At 35.4% G+C, this 15,844-nt stretch overlaps 1 protein-coding gene across 1 annotated transcript in view; it reads left to right on the plus strand.

Moving 5' to 3' along the window:
* Window positions 1–15,844, plus strand: part of FOCAD (focadhesin) — a 335,374-nt gene that overhangs the window by 188,058 nt on the left and 131,472 nt on the right. Inside the window, exons 16-18 of the mRNA XM_006140328.3 lie at window positions 5,509–5,643; window positions 10,085–10,135; window positions 10,526–10,609. Of these exons, the coding sequence (XP_006140390.1) occupies window positions 5,509–5,643; window positions 10,085–10,135; window positions 10,526–10,609 (270 nt within the window). The remainder of the gene's footprint in view (window positions 1–5,508; window positions 5,644–10,084; window positions 10,136–10,525; window positions 10,610–15,844) is intronic.

Here is a 15,844-nt window from a genome sequence, read left to right on the forward strand (position 1 = left end):
TACAACTTTGTGATATACTGAAAAATCATTGAATTTTACACTTTACATGGAAAATTGTATGCAATGTAAATTAAATCTCAAGAAAAGCTGTTAGTAAGAGAATAAAAGGTACAGGGAGTTTCTGTTTATTTTTCTGCTTCTCCTCACATTAACATCTTGCTTACATAATAGGAATACAGTTTATGACACTAAGAAATTAGCCTTAGTGCAGTGCTGTTAACTAAATTATAGGGTTTTTTTGCTAATCTTTTTCTGATCAAGGATCACACATCACATTTAATTGTCATACTTCATCTCTTTCATTCTGTATTAATTCCTCAGCCTCCTTGGCTTTTGTTACCTTGATACTTTGAAGAGTTCTGGTTAGTGGCTTTGTAAACTGCCCCTCAATCTAGATGAACGTGTCTTCTCATGATTAGATTCAGGCTATCCATTTTCAGTTAGAATGCTACAGAAGTAATGTATTTCACTCTGTGTGTTTTACTAGGAGTACATGATGTTAATATGCTTCTTTACTGTCGATGGTAACCTTGATTACTATGTTAAGCTGATGCGTAGTACTTAGTCTCTCCACTGCAAAGTTACTATTTTTTTCTTTTAAAATTAATACATGTCTTGGGGGAGATATGTTGAAACTATGCCGTTGTCTTGTTTGTCCTTAAATTTTTGCACACTAATTTTAGTGTCCATCAGCAAATTTTGCCTTCAACAACTATTTCTACAGTCTTTGCCTAATAGCAATTTTTCTCACAGCTTCTACATTTATTATTTAGAATTATTCTATAATGAAGAGTTATTTTATTTAATAAATTATGTGCTTATATCAGTGTAGACTAATTGATATTTATTTTATGTGTCAAATTATAATCTAATTACTGCCATTATTCTTGTGGTTCAAGCTGGCCCCTTCCTTGGAACTCTTTCTAATTGGCTCCTAAGCTCTTTCCACACGCTCACATCCTTTTTGGCACACTTACTTACTTTCTGGTACAATGAGAGGTACCAGACTTAAGTTATATTTTCCCTACCTTAGCCCTGGAATCAACCACTTCTACAAAGGTTGTTATAAAATTGAACTCATTTTGGGTTTTGGGTAAATATAAGAAAGGCATCTGGTGTTAGGAGGTTTTGAACTTTTTTGTGTATTTGTTTGTGTTTTGTAGCTCTTATCCCTCTGTCCTGTATTAGGGTAAATTCCTGTAAATAGGGTTAACAACTTTCATGATTGTACTTTTTATTTCTGGAGATATTGTTTGGTTCCTTATCAGATTTGCCTCTTCTTTTACATTATGTCATATTCTTTCACTGGAAAATAAGCACCTAATCTTAAACTTTATTTCTTTTAAGTACTTTTGTATTACTTTCAACTAATTTTATTATCTGAAGATCTTGGATGTCTAATTCTGCTATTTCTTGTTTTGCTGATTCTTATGTTGGACTGGATATTTTCTTCATCATGAACTCATTTTTAGAGGGGCTTTACTTTTTCTGTGTAAATTATTTAGAGTATCCTTCCAGAATAGTCTAGGTGCTCAGCTTACAACCATTGAGTCATTAGGAAAAGTCATGATGCAGTTTGGGATAGAAAACATAGAAAAATACATCATAACTTTCCTGATGACCTAATATTTTTTATGTTAATTTCTCAGCTTAGTGGTATCTAGTCCAACCATCATACTATGAGTACAGCCATCCAAGGATGCAGATTTTTATGTGGGGAGTCTCAGTTCCAGCTTTGTCTTCTATAGGTTAACAGTTACAACTCTAATTTCTGTATGTGTGTTCACACAGAAGCCGTTAGGTTGTAGGAACCGACAACTTTACCCAACACCTTGTAGCCTCAATGCAAGTATTTCCTTCTTTGTTTCTGGCACTTGATACTACCCTCCCCACTTTTTTTTTTTTTCCTTTTTTCTTTCAAGCTCAGATATATATAGTAGATTTTTCTATTTTCCCAATTATTTTGGTGTGGTTTATTCTGTTGCTGGAATGAGAATTCAGACAGTTTTGTGAAAATGGTCTGGTCATTAGGTAACCAGCAGTATAGGGAGAAAAGGCCAGTAAAGGCCAGACTAATCTGATATAATTCAACAGATTGCACAGGTCTAAACACCAGTTAATCAGATCTACAAAGTTCAAGGAGACTGAGAGCAGGATGGTAATGAGTTGAATCCAAGAGGCTTAAGGCCAGATCTCTAAGATCTGGTCCAGAATAGCCCAGGGTTAGGAAGGTCAGAGAGTCAGAAAAAAGCAGGCTTCTTTACTGCAAGTTTAGCTGCTCTTGTTGATGTGTGAGCAAGTCTAGGCTTACTAGTATTTCCTATAGATATACCTTGCTTAATATTTAAGGCCATGTTTCATGACTGGATTTCTGGAATGTTTTCTCAGAGTTCACATGTAGAGTAGCACTTTTGCCATCAGTTTTCAAATGTTCTAGAAAAAAGACTTAACACATTTTCCCCTCTACAGTCTCGAAAATACTTGAAGCATATATCCTCACTCCCCACTCATGGAAGGGGTAGGGCCTTTTTGTCCTTCTGTAATCAGTGGCCAGAAACTTTTTTATTGACCACAAGTGCATTAGAATGTTTGTGGAAGTGGGCTGGCCCTGTAGCCTAGTGGTTAATGAGGCAGATCCCACACGGCTAGCTGCAGTTTAAATCCCGAACTTGAGGTCTTGAAAATGTGCAGGGTACGTGTGCATGCCCAGCATCCAAACAGGATAGAGAAAAGGAAGAGAAGGGATCGTGGCAATGAGCACACCCCGTTGAGGTCTGCTTTCTCCCTCTACCTACCCCATTCTTCATGTCTCTCAGGCAAGTGCATGCAACTTAATAGAAATAAAACGAATGTCTATGGTAGTGTAAGGTATGCCTCCTCATGATACCTAGACTTACATGCATTTTGAATGACAAAGCTATTGTTTATCAACTTCACTTCTGAGGTGTAGTCTTCTCTTATTTGAAGGATATTTCTCTCTGATCTTTTCCCATCACTGCAAATTAAACTTATCTCAAACCAAACTCATCTCCTCTATTCCTCATCCCTTGCAAATGTTCATCTTCTTCCAGATCCTTCCTTTTTATTTTTTATTTACTTATTTTTTATGTTGTTACTTTTCACCCAGGTCTCTAAACCCAAAGCATCTCACTTTCCAATTTACTTCCCAAGTTCTTTTAGTTATTTTATTGTGTACCTCAGATTTCTCATTCCTCAGTTCAGTTCCTCCCGTACTTGATAAGTGCTGATAATCTGTTATATACTTATTACCATGCAAGGTGAGTAGAACAAGTCATTGTCTTGTAAGAAGTTAACATTTAGTTGAAGGGACAATTTCCCTGCACGAAAATAGTGAACAATGCCAGACAGTGTATAATTAAATGCTAAATTGGGTGGTTCAGAGTTTGCAGTGTTAGAAGTTAGAGGAAAGAAAGGGATAAAATGAGGGCTTGAAGTTTAAGGAAAGACTTAATTGAGGAAGTGAGAGTTAAACTAAGTCCTGAAACAACATTGGTTGGAATTAGATAGACATTTAAAGTAAAGAGAAAACATGGGCAATTAGTGAGTTTACTGAGCATAGCCTTTTGGGAAAACTGTTTATAGAAAGACAGTGTATGTGCTGGGGACTTGTGAGAGAAAGGAATTAGAGAGGTGATGTGTGCTTTGACTTTGACTATAAGATTACAAAAGGAATCTTTCAAGTGTAATTTTGAAAATTTCCTCAAGTGTTCCTCAACTCAGAAATCTCTAGAATTTGCATTTTCGTTTTGATTGTGGTCTACACTGCTTTGGTGTTCTAGTTCTGCTGGGATTTAGTGTTTTCCCACAGGTACTTAGTTTTTTGTGCCTGTGACCTGATATTCCGCACCTGATGCTTTCAATGTCGGTGTGATGTGCCTGTATTTCCTTTCATACCTTTCTCAAGTTCTTTCTCAAGACTTATAATCCTTGACACTCCCTTTCACTATGATTCCCACCCCTTTACTATAAGAGGACTTCAAGAAGTTTATGCAAAATGGAATTAAAGAACAAGTTTATTTGGGTGCAGAAAAATTTTTGAAATCTTTGCATAGTTTTCTCATAATATACATTTCCTGTGAACATTTTATAGACTCCTTTTCTATCCTTCCTGTATTCTGAGACTATTTTCTCTTGAAAATAGTTCAAAATCAAATCATACCTCTTTCGTTTTTCATAATTTAGAATTATATATATTTTTCTTTTCAATTAAGTGATAAGTTCTTTGAGAGGTTAGAGTAGTTTTATGTTTTATTATTCTCTTAGCACTGTGTACTACTCTGGGTATGTATTTTATACTAAACTGGTAGCTTTTAAAGAACTGGGTTGCTTTTTATTTAAAACACTGGTGATTTGTAATATACTTGTAAGAAGTTACTTGTTTTTGTAAACGTGCCTACTGGTGTGCCTGTCCTGTGGTACTACCCTCAGTAAATGTTAATTGAATCCAAATCACATGGTAGATCCTAAATCAAAGACCTTTTTTTTTTTTCCTTTGAGCCTCTCTTTCATCTGTGTCCTAAAGTGAATATTATTCATTTATCTTTGATATCTTTTCACTTGATACCTCTCATAGTTTTTCTAAATAATTTATGTTTATAGACAGAGATAAATTGTATTAATTGTGGTTTAATAGAAGAGATTAGAATATTTTAAAAGGATTAATCCTTATTAAATCTTATCTAATTGATCTGTGTTGGCACTCTTCCTGCCTATCTGAGTTTTAGAATTTTAATAAAGTATCAAATGGTGAAAAAAAATTCATCTGATATAGCTGGAGTTGAACTTTCAAAGGTGTTTGAATATCCATAAAACCAGGTATTGTAAAAAACTAAGAACACTTGGTTTACGGAAATTGGGTCAAGTAAAAAATAGTATGTTTGTTGGGCCTTAGATTTATTTTATCATTTAATAGCCTCTTAAAAGAATGTGTGGTGACTATTAAAACATCTTAAGTTATTACATTAAATAAAGCAGTTGCCTTTCTACCTCCTTTAAAAGCTCATAAAATGATTTGAAGATGCTTGATTAATATGTTTTAACACTCCAGTTTTCTGAGTGGTGAGTAATTTTAACAGTGTTGAATAACCACAAGAACTATGGGTATTTGACTTCAGAAATGTGCCAGCATTATCATAACCTTTCTTTGTTTCAGAGAGTAGTTTTTTCAACAATGCATATTGCTAATATGGAGTTACCTACGTGTGTCTGTATGTATGCGTGAGAGACAGAGAGAAAGACACACAGAGAAAGTTATTCACTTGGTTAGCAAATGAAAAACTAAAAAATAAACTGTGTGAGGGAGGCTGGATCTTCAATAGTTTATATTGGTTTAAATAATTTTTTTAAGGAGTAGTACCTTATCAAACCTTAACTTATAGGAATATTTTATTTTAAAATTATTTTCCTTATAATAAACATAGTATTCTTAAATAATGTCATTATAGGAGTTGAGGTTTTAGATATTGACTTTTTAAATTTGCCTTACAGGTTGTTTGCATTCGTTCCACTTGGAATGCCCTCTCTCCAAAGCTCAGTTGTGACACAAGACCTCTCATTTTGAAGACCTTAAGTGAATTGTTCTCTCTGGTTCCTTCCTTAACAGTCAATACAGCTGAATATGAGGTACACATCTGGAGTACAACAAGTTGCCTGATTCTATATTATAATGTGTTATAATAATTTAGGGGATCAATATTCATAATATTTTGTTATTCATAATCTTTTGTTTGAAAAAAATCCTTTAGCACCTTTTTTGTTATTAGAACATGTTACATATTTATGGAGTGTAGAAGGAGGAAGCTAGCTACCCTTATCAATTCCGTGGCTTTAAGACTTGTGTATATACAGGGCACTGTTTTTATTATGACAGTATGTTCAAGATTATTATACATTCAATTTAGATTGTAAAGAGACTTTACCCAGCATGATATACACCTTAGTCCAGCTCAGTTGAGAATATTATACATGTCATCATCAACAGGTAATAACATATCTGTGTCCCAGAAATGTCTTACCTATTTTTTCCCCCAAATTTCCTTTCCTACATTCTTCTCCTTTCCTACTTTTATTCCATTTTGCCCCTAGTGTTCATAACAATTTTTTTATTTCAATATATTTATTTGCATTCATTCACTGTACATCATTACAGCATATAAAATAAGATTTTCCATCCAGACACTGTATATTGTCTCAATCAAGCACATCAACAAACATGTTATTGTCAGCAAATGATCTTCCATTTCTTGTTTTCTGTATGTTTTGCTTTTTTCCCCTCATCCTTGGTTCCCTATCTCTTACCCTCTGCCATCTCCCACTCTCCTCCCACACTGTCTCTGGTATCTATGTTTGCTTTCTATACTGTTTTCCCCCCACATTTTATTGAATCACCAAAGACCCTAATCAGTCCAAATACCCTCATAGCAAACACAGGTGACACACACATTTCCATGAACACAAGTCTAACTTTACGCATCCTATAAAGTAGCATCTAGCTGGGGCTACATATCTTACTGCAGTCATTGAATAGATATATTTTTTTTCCTGAAACTTTTTTTTTGTAACTCAATTTACATTCCTTCCCTAAGCATCATCACAGCACACAAAATGCGATCTCCCATCCAGTACACACTGCATAGTGACTCAATCATGCACATTACAAAAAATTTTCCATTTCTAGTTCCTAGAATTATTTCCACAACTTTCAATGCTTTTATGTCATCCAGTCTTTCCGTCTCTACCATAGAGTATGGACATTCGACATTTGTTAAGTGGAGACATACAGGGTCTCTCTTTCATAGCTTGACTTGCTTCACTCAGCAATAAATCTCCCACATTTGTCCACTTTCTATCAAATGCTAGGGTCTTTTTTTTTATGGCTGAATAGTATTCCATGGAATATATGTGCCACACTTTTTCAATCCATTCATCCATTTGTGGACATTTCAGTTGGTTCCATGTCTTAGCAATTGTGAATAATGTCACAATAAATCTAGATGTGCAAGCGCTTTTCTGACTGAGTGTTCTCCTGTCCTTTGGGTAGATATCCAGGAGTGGAATTGCTGGATTGTATGGTAGTTCTGTCTGAAGGTCTTTGAGGAACCTCCATATTGTCCTTCACAGTGGCTAGACCAATTTACATTCCCACCAACAATGTAGGAGAGTTCCCCTTTCACCACATCCCCACCAGCACTTAACATCTTTTGTTTTTTTCATCTTTGCCATTTTGACTGGGGTTAGGTGGTATCTCATTGTAATTTTGGTCTGCATCTCCCTTATGATGAGGGATGTTGAGAATTTTTGTGTGTTCAAGATTTTAAAAAGTCAATATATTAAGGGACCAGCAATTGGCGTAATGGTTACATCACTGTACTCCCATATAGTAGATAGCAGTTCTAGTCCTAGACTGGCAACTGAAAACTCACGCCAGGTGTATGTGTGTGTACATGCCCAAAATCCCAAGAGGAAACTGGAGAAGAAGGGATTGCAGCATGGCCATCCCCCGCTGGGGGATGATTTCTTACTTTCTGTATCTCTGTTTCTCTCTTTCCAGTGAGTACATGTTCCCTATAGTAAAAAACCTCTCTTAAAAAAAGTCAATATATTAAGAAGAATGTTTCTAAAATATTAGAGTTCATAAGGCTAACAGTTTTAAGTTATTTTTAATGTCTTACATTATACTATAATGTATATCCTATACTGATTCAGTCAGTTTAGTCTCACATGTAGACTTCTGTTCTAAGATATTAAAAAAAAAATCAATTTGTGACTCCTGAAGTTTATAGTTTGACAACTATATATGGTTTTATGGCTATATTTCATGGGCACTTACTATTATATTATCAGAAAGTTTACAGGGCTACTGGTAAGGAGTTAGCACTAAAACCCAGATTAAGAATATATTATGTTCATTTAAATTCTGTCTTCAGGAGCTGAAATCAAATACCTTCATATTTCTTATACTTTGAATTATTCATATTTTGTTACAGGTTAATTTATGAAGTGTGTTAGTTGTTATGGTTGCTTATCTATTGCTGTGAATTGTCTTTGTCTTTTGGATAACATTTCTTCTTTTATCTTTTTTTTTTGGTTTTACATTCTTTTCCATTTGTGTCTTATTTTGGTTTCTTTTTATATTTGTTTATTAGAACTCTTATGTTATTCAGGCAGACTGCTTTGGAATGATTCTGCCCATCTTTTCCGTTACAGTCAAGGCAGTCCCTTAGAGACCATTTTTCTTAGAAACAGAAGTGAAGAAATGCAGAGGGAGAAGCTCACTCTTGCCAGCCCTCCTTTTCTTCTCTCTGTCCCATGCATATTGAGATGATTTGCTTTAACTACCTAGAATTTGTGTGTGATCCAGCGTTGAATTTAATTTTCCCCAAGCATTTCTTAGGTCACTTCTATCCCTAGTCATCTCTATGCCTTATGTTTACTTAAAATGAAGTCCAGCGTCTTTATATCAAGCCAATAAGACCTTCTAGCACTTGGCCTCACTCTGCAGTTCTCCCTGTGTTCCAGGAAAACCAAACCACAAGTTTCCTTATCTGCCTCCAAACTTTTCTATTTCTTTTCCTTTATTCATGTGGTTCTTGCTGTCTTTCATCTCTAGTATTGAAATCTATTTTAGGAAGTAAAAAATGTTTTTAAGTCATCTGTTCCTGTGAGAATTTGTAAGCAACAGTATGTTGCTCCTAAAGTTGTCTATCTATACCACTCTAAGAAACATTTATTTCTACTTTATGCTGTGTGTATGTGTGTGTATCTTATCACTAAACTATAAGCTTATTGAAAATAGAGTTTATGATTCAATTACAGTATGTTTTCTGAATTGCTTTGCATAATGCTTAAGTTAATTTACTTACTGACTCAGAGTATAGTTATTAAAATTGTATTAAGTTTTAGAGATACTAATAAATAACAGTAGATATTATTTTTGAGTACCTATTAAATCTTTACTACTTATATAGTTTCCTTATAATATCTGAGAGGAAGGTATTTTTTTAAAATTTTATAGCTAAAGAAACCAAAGTTTTGAGAGTTCTTTCCATTTATTGAACAAAGATATATTGAGTATCTGTTATGTGCCAGGCAAATAACCTGACCAAAATTGTAGTTACTAAGTGAAAGCTGATATCTGACTCTAGGACTCTAGGTTTATAGCTTTTTTTTTTTTTTTTTTTTTTTTTTTTTTTTTTTTTTTTTTTTTTTTTTTTTTTTTTTTTCCTATTATTCCACGTTGTCAGTCCCTGCCTTCCAGAAAAGGTGATAGACTTGAATGATGATTATTACAATAGCATTTGATGATCACAGTTAATGAAAGACAATGAGAGTGTGGAGGAGGAAATGACAAACATCCTTAGGGGGACTCTAAGAAAACTTTATTTAGTTGGTGCTATTGGACTAGAGTCTTGAAAAATTAACATAATGTTGCTTCCTATTGAAGTTCAGGGAATAGGATATGCATAGAAAGGTGATATAGAAGAATCTTCTTTTTGCCCTTCTAATTTAGAATTAGATGTGCCAAAAAAGATGATGACCCTGAGTTTTGGAAGATAAATGGATTTTATATTTAATTATTTGTTAAATATTTTTCCTCTTTCAGGAACTGTTCTGGGTGTGTGATTTAGGGTTTTGAAATGAATTAAGACACAGTCACTGCCCTAAAGAGTGTTCAGCCTAATAGGGAGGTAATCATACCAGATGCTCAAGTGTGCCATGTGCCATATGGCTGCTGGGAGAAAGGAAAACTCTCTTCTGTGTATGGGATCAGGAATAGTGGTATGAAAGAGTGACATTTGTACTGGGACTTAAGATGTCAATAAAAAATGGTTAGGTTTCTAAATTTAATAATCTTAAATCTCAGTGTCTTTAAAATATCCACGTGTTTAGATGATGGGTCTGTTTCTGAGTGTTTTCACCTTAGGAATGATGGATAAATACAAATTAAGTCTATTACCAGTGACATAATTTCTGAAGTGATTTAATTTCTATTATTTGCTACTTAAGTTTGATTATTCTCAGTTTGAGCTTCATTTTAAACATTCGGTGTTTGTTGATTTTTCAGAATTTTAAAGTTCAAGTCCTCAGCTTCCTTTGGACTCACACACAAAATAAGGTATGATCAGAGGGGTTATCAGTGAATCAGAACAAAACTGGGGAAATAATTATGAAGTAAGACTCTCAGAATAAAACATTTATTAGCCTCAAAATGATGGCTTCTTGATTTAAAAAGAAATGTGACTATTAATAAGCATAGGTTTTAAATGTCCTTTTTTGAAAATAATTATTTAGTTAATTTTATATATTTGTTATTATTACTATCCAATTTGATAGGGGCGAGGGGGAGAAAGCAAGCAAGCAAGCAAGTAAGCTTGAATACCATTTCCAAAGTATTGACTATAGGATCTTGGGATTAGTGAGGGAGGGTTATCTTTCCTCCTCCAGATCCAATATTTAACACATGTTGTTTTTGTTTCTTTGCATGTTTCTCTTTTACTCTACGTAGGATCCACTTGTGGCAAATGCTGCATATAAATCTCTGTCCCACTTTAGGGCAGGAGAACACACCATTCTTCATCTGCCTGAGTCGGTAGGCATTTCTACTTTCTCACTGGGATCTCTAGTTTACTGGGGTTTATGACTTTATTTGCATTGCCCTCTTAGGAGGGCCTAACCTGATGAAGTATCTGCAACTCTAGATCTGTTTTCCATGGATGATAAGACTATATATTTATTATTTATTTACTCCATAAAGGACTATAGAGGTCTTAGGCTTCACAGATAATGAAGTTAAATCTTTCCAAAGTGGATGGAAAACATCCATAATGCAAATCAAGTCCTCTTAAGGTGACTGGGTATATGGCTTGCTGCAAAAGATCTGCACCACTATAGGGTCCACTTTGCCAGGTTAGCATACCATCTTGGTCTTCAAATCCAAGCTTGACCTGCAGAGACTAAGATTTTACAAGACCTGTGCAAATGAAGATCTTTATTTGTGATAAAGAATGAGATATCATTTGAAAAAAAATCTGTTTATTAGTCTAGTGTGAAATGATATTTGAATTAGCCTCCGAGAACTAGATGAAGAAATTATCAGTGTCTTTTAAAAGTTAGCATAGTATGATATTATCTTGACTTTTAGACCAAACTAAAAAAGAAAATACAAACTTTCCTGTATCTATCTCACATCACCAGCTTTAAGTTAGTAAGGCATATTAAGTTAAGTACCTGATTTCACACTTACTGCCATTACTAATTCAAATGCATACAGATGTTTGTTGAATACCTTTAGGGTATAAGGCACACATTGTGTTTGATGAAGTTATAAGTAACATTACTCAGAATTTATGCTTGAGGTTAAATGGCAAGAACGTTTGGTATGAATTTTTCGTATCTTCAGGTATTAAAATGTGTTTGCCTTTTTCTTCTGATTCAGTTTATGCAGAGATTAGATGTTAGTAGGGATTAGGTAAACTCTTGTTAACTGTATTGAATTGGAGCCACCATATAAATAGGACAGGCTCCTTTGACACCAAATCTTCAGGCAGGGTTTCCTGTGTTATTGAGGACTCATAAAAACACTAGCTGGCTTGTCATGCAGTGATAACAAGTGGGAGATTTAGGCAAAGCTGTTTTGTGGCCAGAGGGCACATGTGCTTCCAGGGAGAGAGACCAAGACAGGGAAAGGGGGATATGGTCACGCCACAATTCCTTCTCCTCCACCTCTCATTTTCAGACTTTGGGCACACATGCATACACTTTTGGCATGTGTTTCAAGCTGCCAGATAAGGTACTCAAATTGACTGGCTGACCATGTGGGATCTAGCTCCCCCAACCATCAGGCCATGTGCTGGCCCCAAAATTGCTTTTAGCTTTAGCTATTGTTTCTGACCTATTTCAGCTAAAGTAATAACTTTTATTAAATAATTCCCATGCACTCTTGATGGTTAATCTCTACTTCTGTAAATATTGGCTTGTTTATATTTTTTCCAAATTTAGTTTGCATTTAGTTTCCTATTACCTTTAGAGTTACTACTCAGTTAAATGCTATGCTCAGTCAAATGTTAGCTACTTAATCTAACTCTTCTTTATCCTTTAATCCCTGAATAGTCATAAACAGCTCTTTATACTTTGCAACATAAATGGTGGTCCTATACTTAAAGTTGGGGGTTCTGAATATGTTTGGGTTTTCACCATCAGTGTGCAAAACACTGTAAAGGAAAGCTGTAAAACTTACTCTTTTGTAGCCATGCTTCAAACATTTTTTGATGTCCTAAGATTCTTCTTGGGTATATTCTGCTCCCAAAAGTATCAATGCCTCATTAGGATGGATATTCTCAATTGAGATTGAGATGAGAAGGTATATGAGTGAGAGGTTTTGAAGAATCTTCTCTACCCTGACCCCTAACTTCTGCTGTTCTTTCTTTTTAAGTTTTTTTTTTTTTTCTTTCATTCATGAGAAGTGAGGGAGAGGGGGAGATAGGGCCTTACCATACCACCACCCTGCTTCTAGCCTCCCAGCCAGCCAGGGTCATGGGCACATTGGTTAGCATACCCAGCATGTTCAGTTTGACCTGGATCTGAAGCCTGTACCTTCCCATATGGCTCCAGCACCACCCAGTGGTTCTCCACCACCTATGTCCCTGCAGTGACCCTAACCCCCTGCTTCTGGTAGGAAGTACCACTCTCTTCATGTATAGTCATTATGTTCAAGACTGTGATCACGAATGCCATCATTTTTCTTCTTTTCATTGATTACTACTTTTTGGGTTGACTGTTTGAATACCTATCGACTGAAATTCCAGAAAGTGGTTTCGGGATATGATTATAGTCCCTGAAGGCTCAGGCTACAACCAGGTCAGCACTCCTTGATGGTTTTGTAGATGGTAGCAGTGATGTGAAGCTAAGGTTCTTTTTCTATAAAAATGTGTTTTCACATGTTTTGGAAATTCTTGCCTTTTTTAAAAGAATTATTTCCTTTATTTTATTTATCATTATTGTTATTTTTAATTTGACCATAGCAAGACTGAGAGAGAGAGAGAGAGAGAGAAAGAGAGAGAGAGAGAAAGCTGCCAGGTCTGGGACTTGAATTATGGCCAGCCATGTGGGAGTCCAGTGCCTTTAACTACCATACTACCTGCTGGCTCTGGTTTTTGCCTTTTAAAATAAGGACTTCTATAGTGTAAAAGCTAAGATTCTTCTTTTCTGTTAGAGATAACTCCCTCAGGACCAAGGGCATCTGACTCACTCACAAAACATTAAGGTTATACATGTACTTTTCCAGTGAGGGTACACCTACAATCTCTCTTTCTACTTGTAAAAACTTATGAAATGAAATTTTAAGCCCACTGTGAATATCAAGTAGAACTAAAAAATAAAGCATATCAAGGATTCTTACAAGTGTAGCTACTTCTGTGAACTGTAGTTTACCTACTTTTGTAAATACTGCTTTGTTTTACTTTTACTTAAGAAAATTCATTGATTGATGAACATCAGTTTACACTGAAAGAAAGTTTCTTGAAAGCTAACAGGGTGGTAGACAAAATGAATAGGAGTAGCAGCAGATATCAGAAGGGGGTTTAGGATCGAAAGAAACAGTACTTTTTTTTTTTTTTGTAGAGGTTTTGCTATAGGGTGTGTGCACTCGCCAGCCAGACAGAGACAGAGAGACAGAAAGCAAGAAATCACCCCCTGGGGGGATGGCCACACCGCAATCCCTTCTCCTCCATTCTCCTCTTGGGATTTTGGGCACAAATGCACACACACCCGGCGTGAGTTTAAGCCACTGGGTCTGGGACTCGAACTGCGGTTGACTACATGGGAGTCCAGCGACATAGCCATTATGCTAACTGCTGGTCCCAAAAGAAACAGTACATCTAAGGAAAGATGGAAAGTGTCAATAAGTAAGACAGCTGAATGGGACACCATTTCAGTTAGGGATCTGGATACTGAATTAACTCATCGTTTTTGTCATTAGTTTCTTATTAGGGAGTTCTGTGGAATTAAAGACAATGGATTGCATTGGTTTAGTAATTATTTGATATATACTAAGTGTAGGCTCTGTGTAATGAGCTGGGGATATTGAATGAATGCATATTTTTGTTTTATAGCACTATCTTTGTTAATAATTTAAATTATATCCATTTAAAATTGGTTTAAAAATTTGGAAGGACTTATTTGAGAACCCATTGAGTCTAATGTCGAAAAACAGATGAACATGATTTTTCATTTTTAGCTTATATTTCATCTGTTCTTTTCCCCCATTTACTCTTCTTCCCTGCCTTCTTTACCACCCTCTCCAATCCCAGTAGAAAACACACAAACAAAATATAAAGAATTATTTTTCTGAAAAAAGAACTGGTGATAGATAAATACCTAGGGAGAAGATACTGACGCACTTCCCTAACTTGGTTTCATTAAAAATGTTCAGATATTTGGGTCAGCCATAGTGGCACATGTTGCTAAGGCTTTGCTTCTCCACAGGCCGAGGGCACATAAGAGGCCCATGTTCAATTCCTGGTCCAGCTCCACCAGTGTCTGGGGCAGGGGGATCATGACAGCTAGAACCTCTTTAAAAAAAAGAAATGAGCTATTTAAATATGAAATCTTGTTCTAGAGATCTTAAGATAGATTGTTGTGTTGATTTCTGGAGATAATTTTAGAAGTAATATGAAAGAATCCATTATGCATCCACACTTGGTATAAATGTGGTATAACCTGTTTGGCTTTGATTTAAGTGAATGTCACTGCATTCATCAGGAGCTGCTTCTCTTTTTAACTTAATTTATGCAGGTGCTTGACATGTTCCAAATAAAACCCTCTGTTTATGCATAAACTCTTGGATTTTCATAGCTTATACATAAAGAAAGGTGGTTCAAAGGTTATCTTATTGAATCACACAGTGAGGCTTTTGGTTAGATAAGCTTTCTAGTGTTCTTCTTGAAGCAGATTTTAAAAGTAATTTGTCATTTTATATTTGGCTTTCCATTTACATTTGTTCAATAATTATAATTGGAAGAGCTTTGTTATTGTCAGTGGCGATGTATATGTATGGGGGGTGTTAAATATATTTGCAGTTTTCCTGTTTTTTTCTTTTTAAACAGCTACTATAATATAGTTGCCAAAATTTTATGACTTCAACAGGTACTCTTTCACAACTTCTCTTGATTTTCTCTGTTGGACTCACATTGAGCTTACTCAATTATTGTAAACCAGGGGGAAGACTGGTGTTAGCATAGATGAGCTGGGACAAATAACATTTTAAGGAATGAGCAGAGGATGAGGGAAACATATTGGAACCAAGAAATGCTGATTTGTCAGGAGATTCAGCTTACTTTTTTTTGAGAGGTTTTTGTTATATGGCATGTGCCCTTGCTAGAGAGAAAGAGAGATAGGAAGTGAGAAATCATCCCCTGCAAGGGTGACTATGCCACAATCCCTTCTCCTTTATTCTCCTTTCAGGAGTTTGGACATGCAGGTGCATGTGCCCAGCCAGAGTTTCAAGCTGCTGGTTCAGGACTCAGACTGTGGCTGACCATGTTGGGAGTCCAGTGACGTAACCAGTATACTATCTGCTGGTCCCAATTCAGCTTACCTTTGAGGAAATCAAATGGAAAGAATAAATCATACCATTATAGACCACTTTCTTTATATTTAAATATAGTACACCTGTAAATTGTTTGTTAGAATTTATGTATATTTGAGATACAGAAATGCAATTTACTGTAAAGCAGATACATTAATATAAATACCCAATTATGTGAATGTAGAGTTAAACAATTGAAAATTGATGAGTAGTTCAATTTTCTTTATCCTCAACATAGCG

Source organism: Tupaia chinensis, unplaced genomic scaffold, assembly GCF_000334495.1.
Source record: "Tupaia chinensis unplaced genomic scaffold, TupChi_1.0 Scaffold000029_1, whole genome shotgun sequence".
NCBI classification, from domain to species: domain Eukaryota; kingdom Metazoa; phylum Chordata; class Mammalia; order Scandentia; family Tupaiidae; genus Tupaia; species Tupaia belangeri.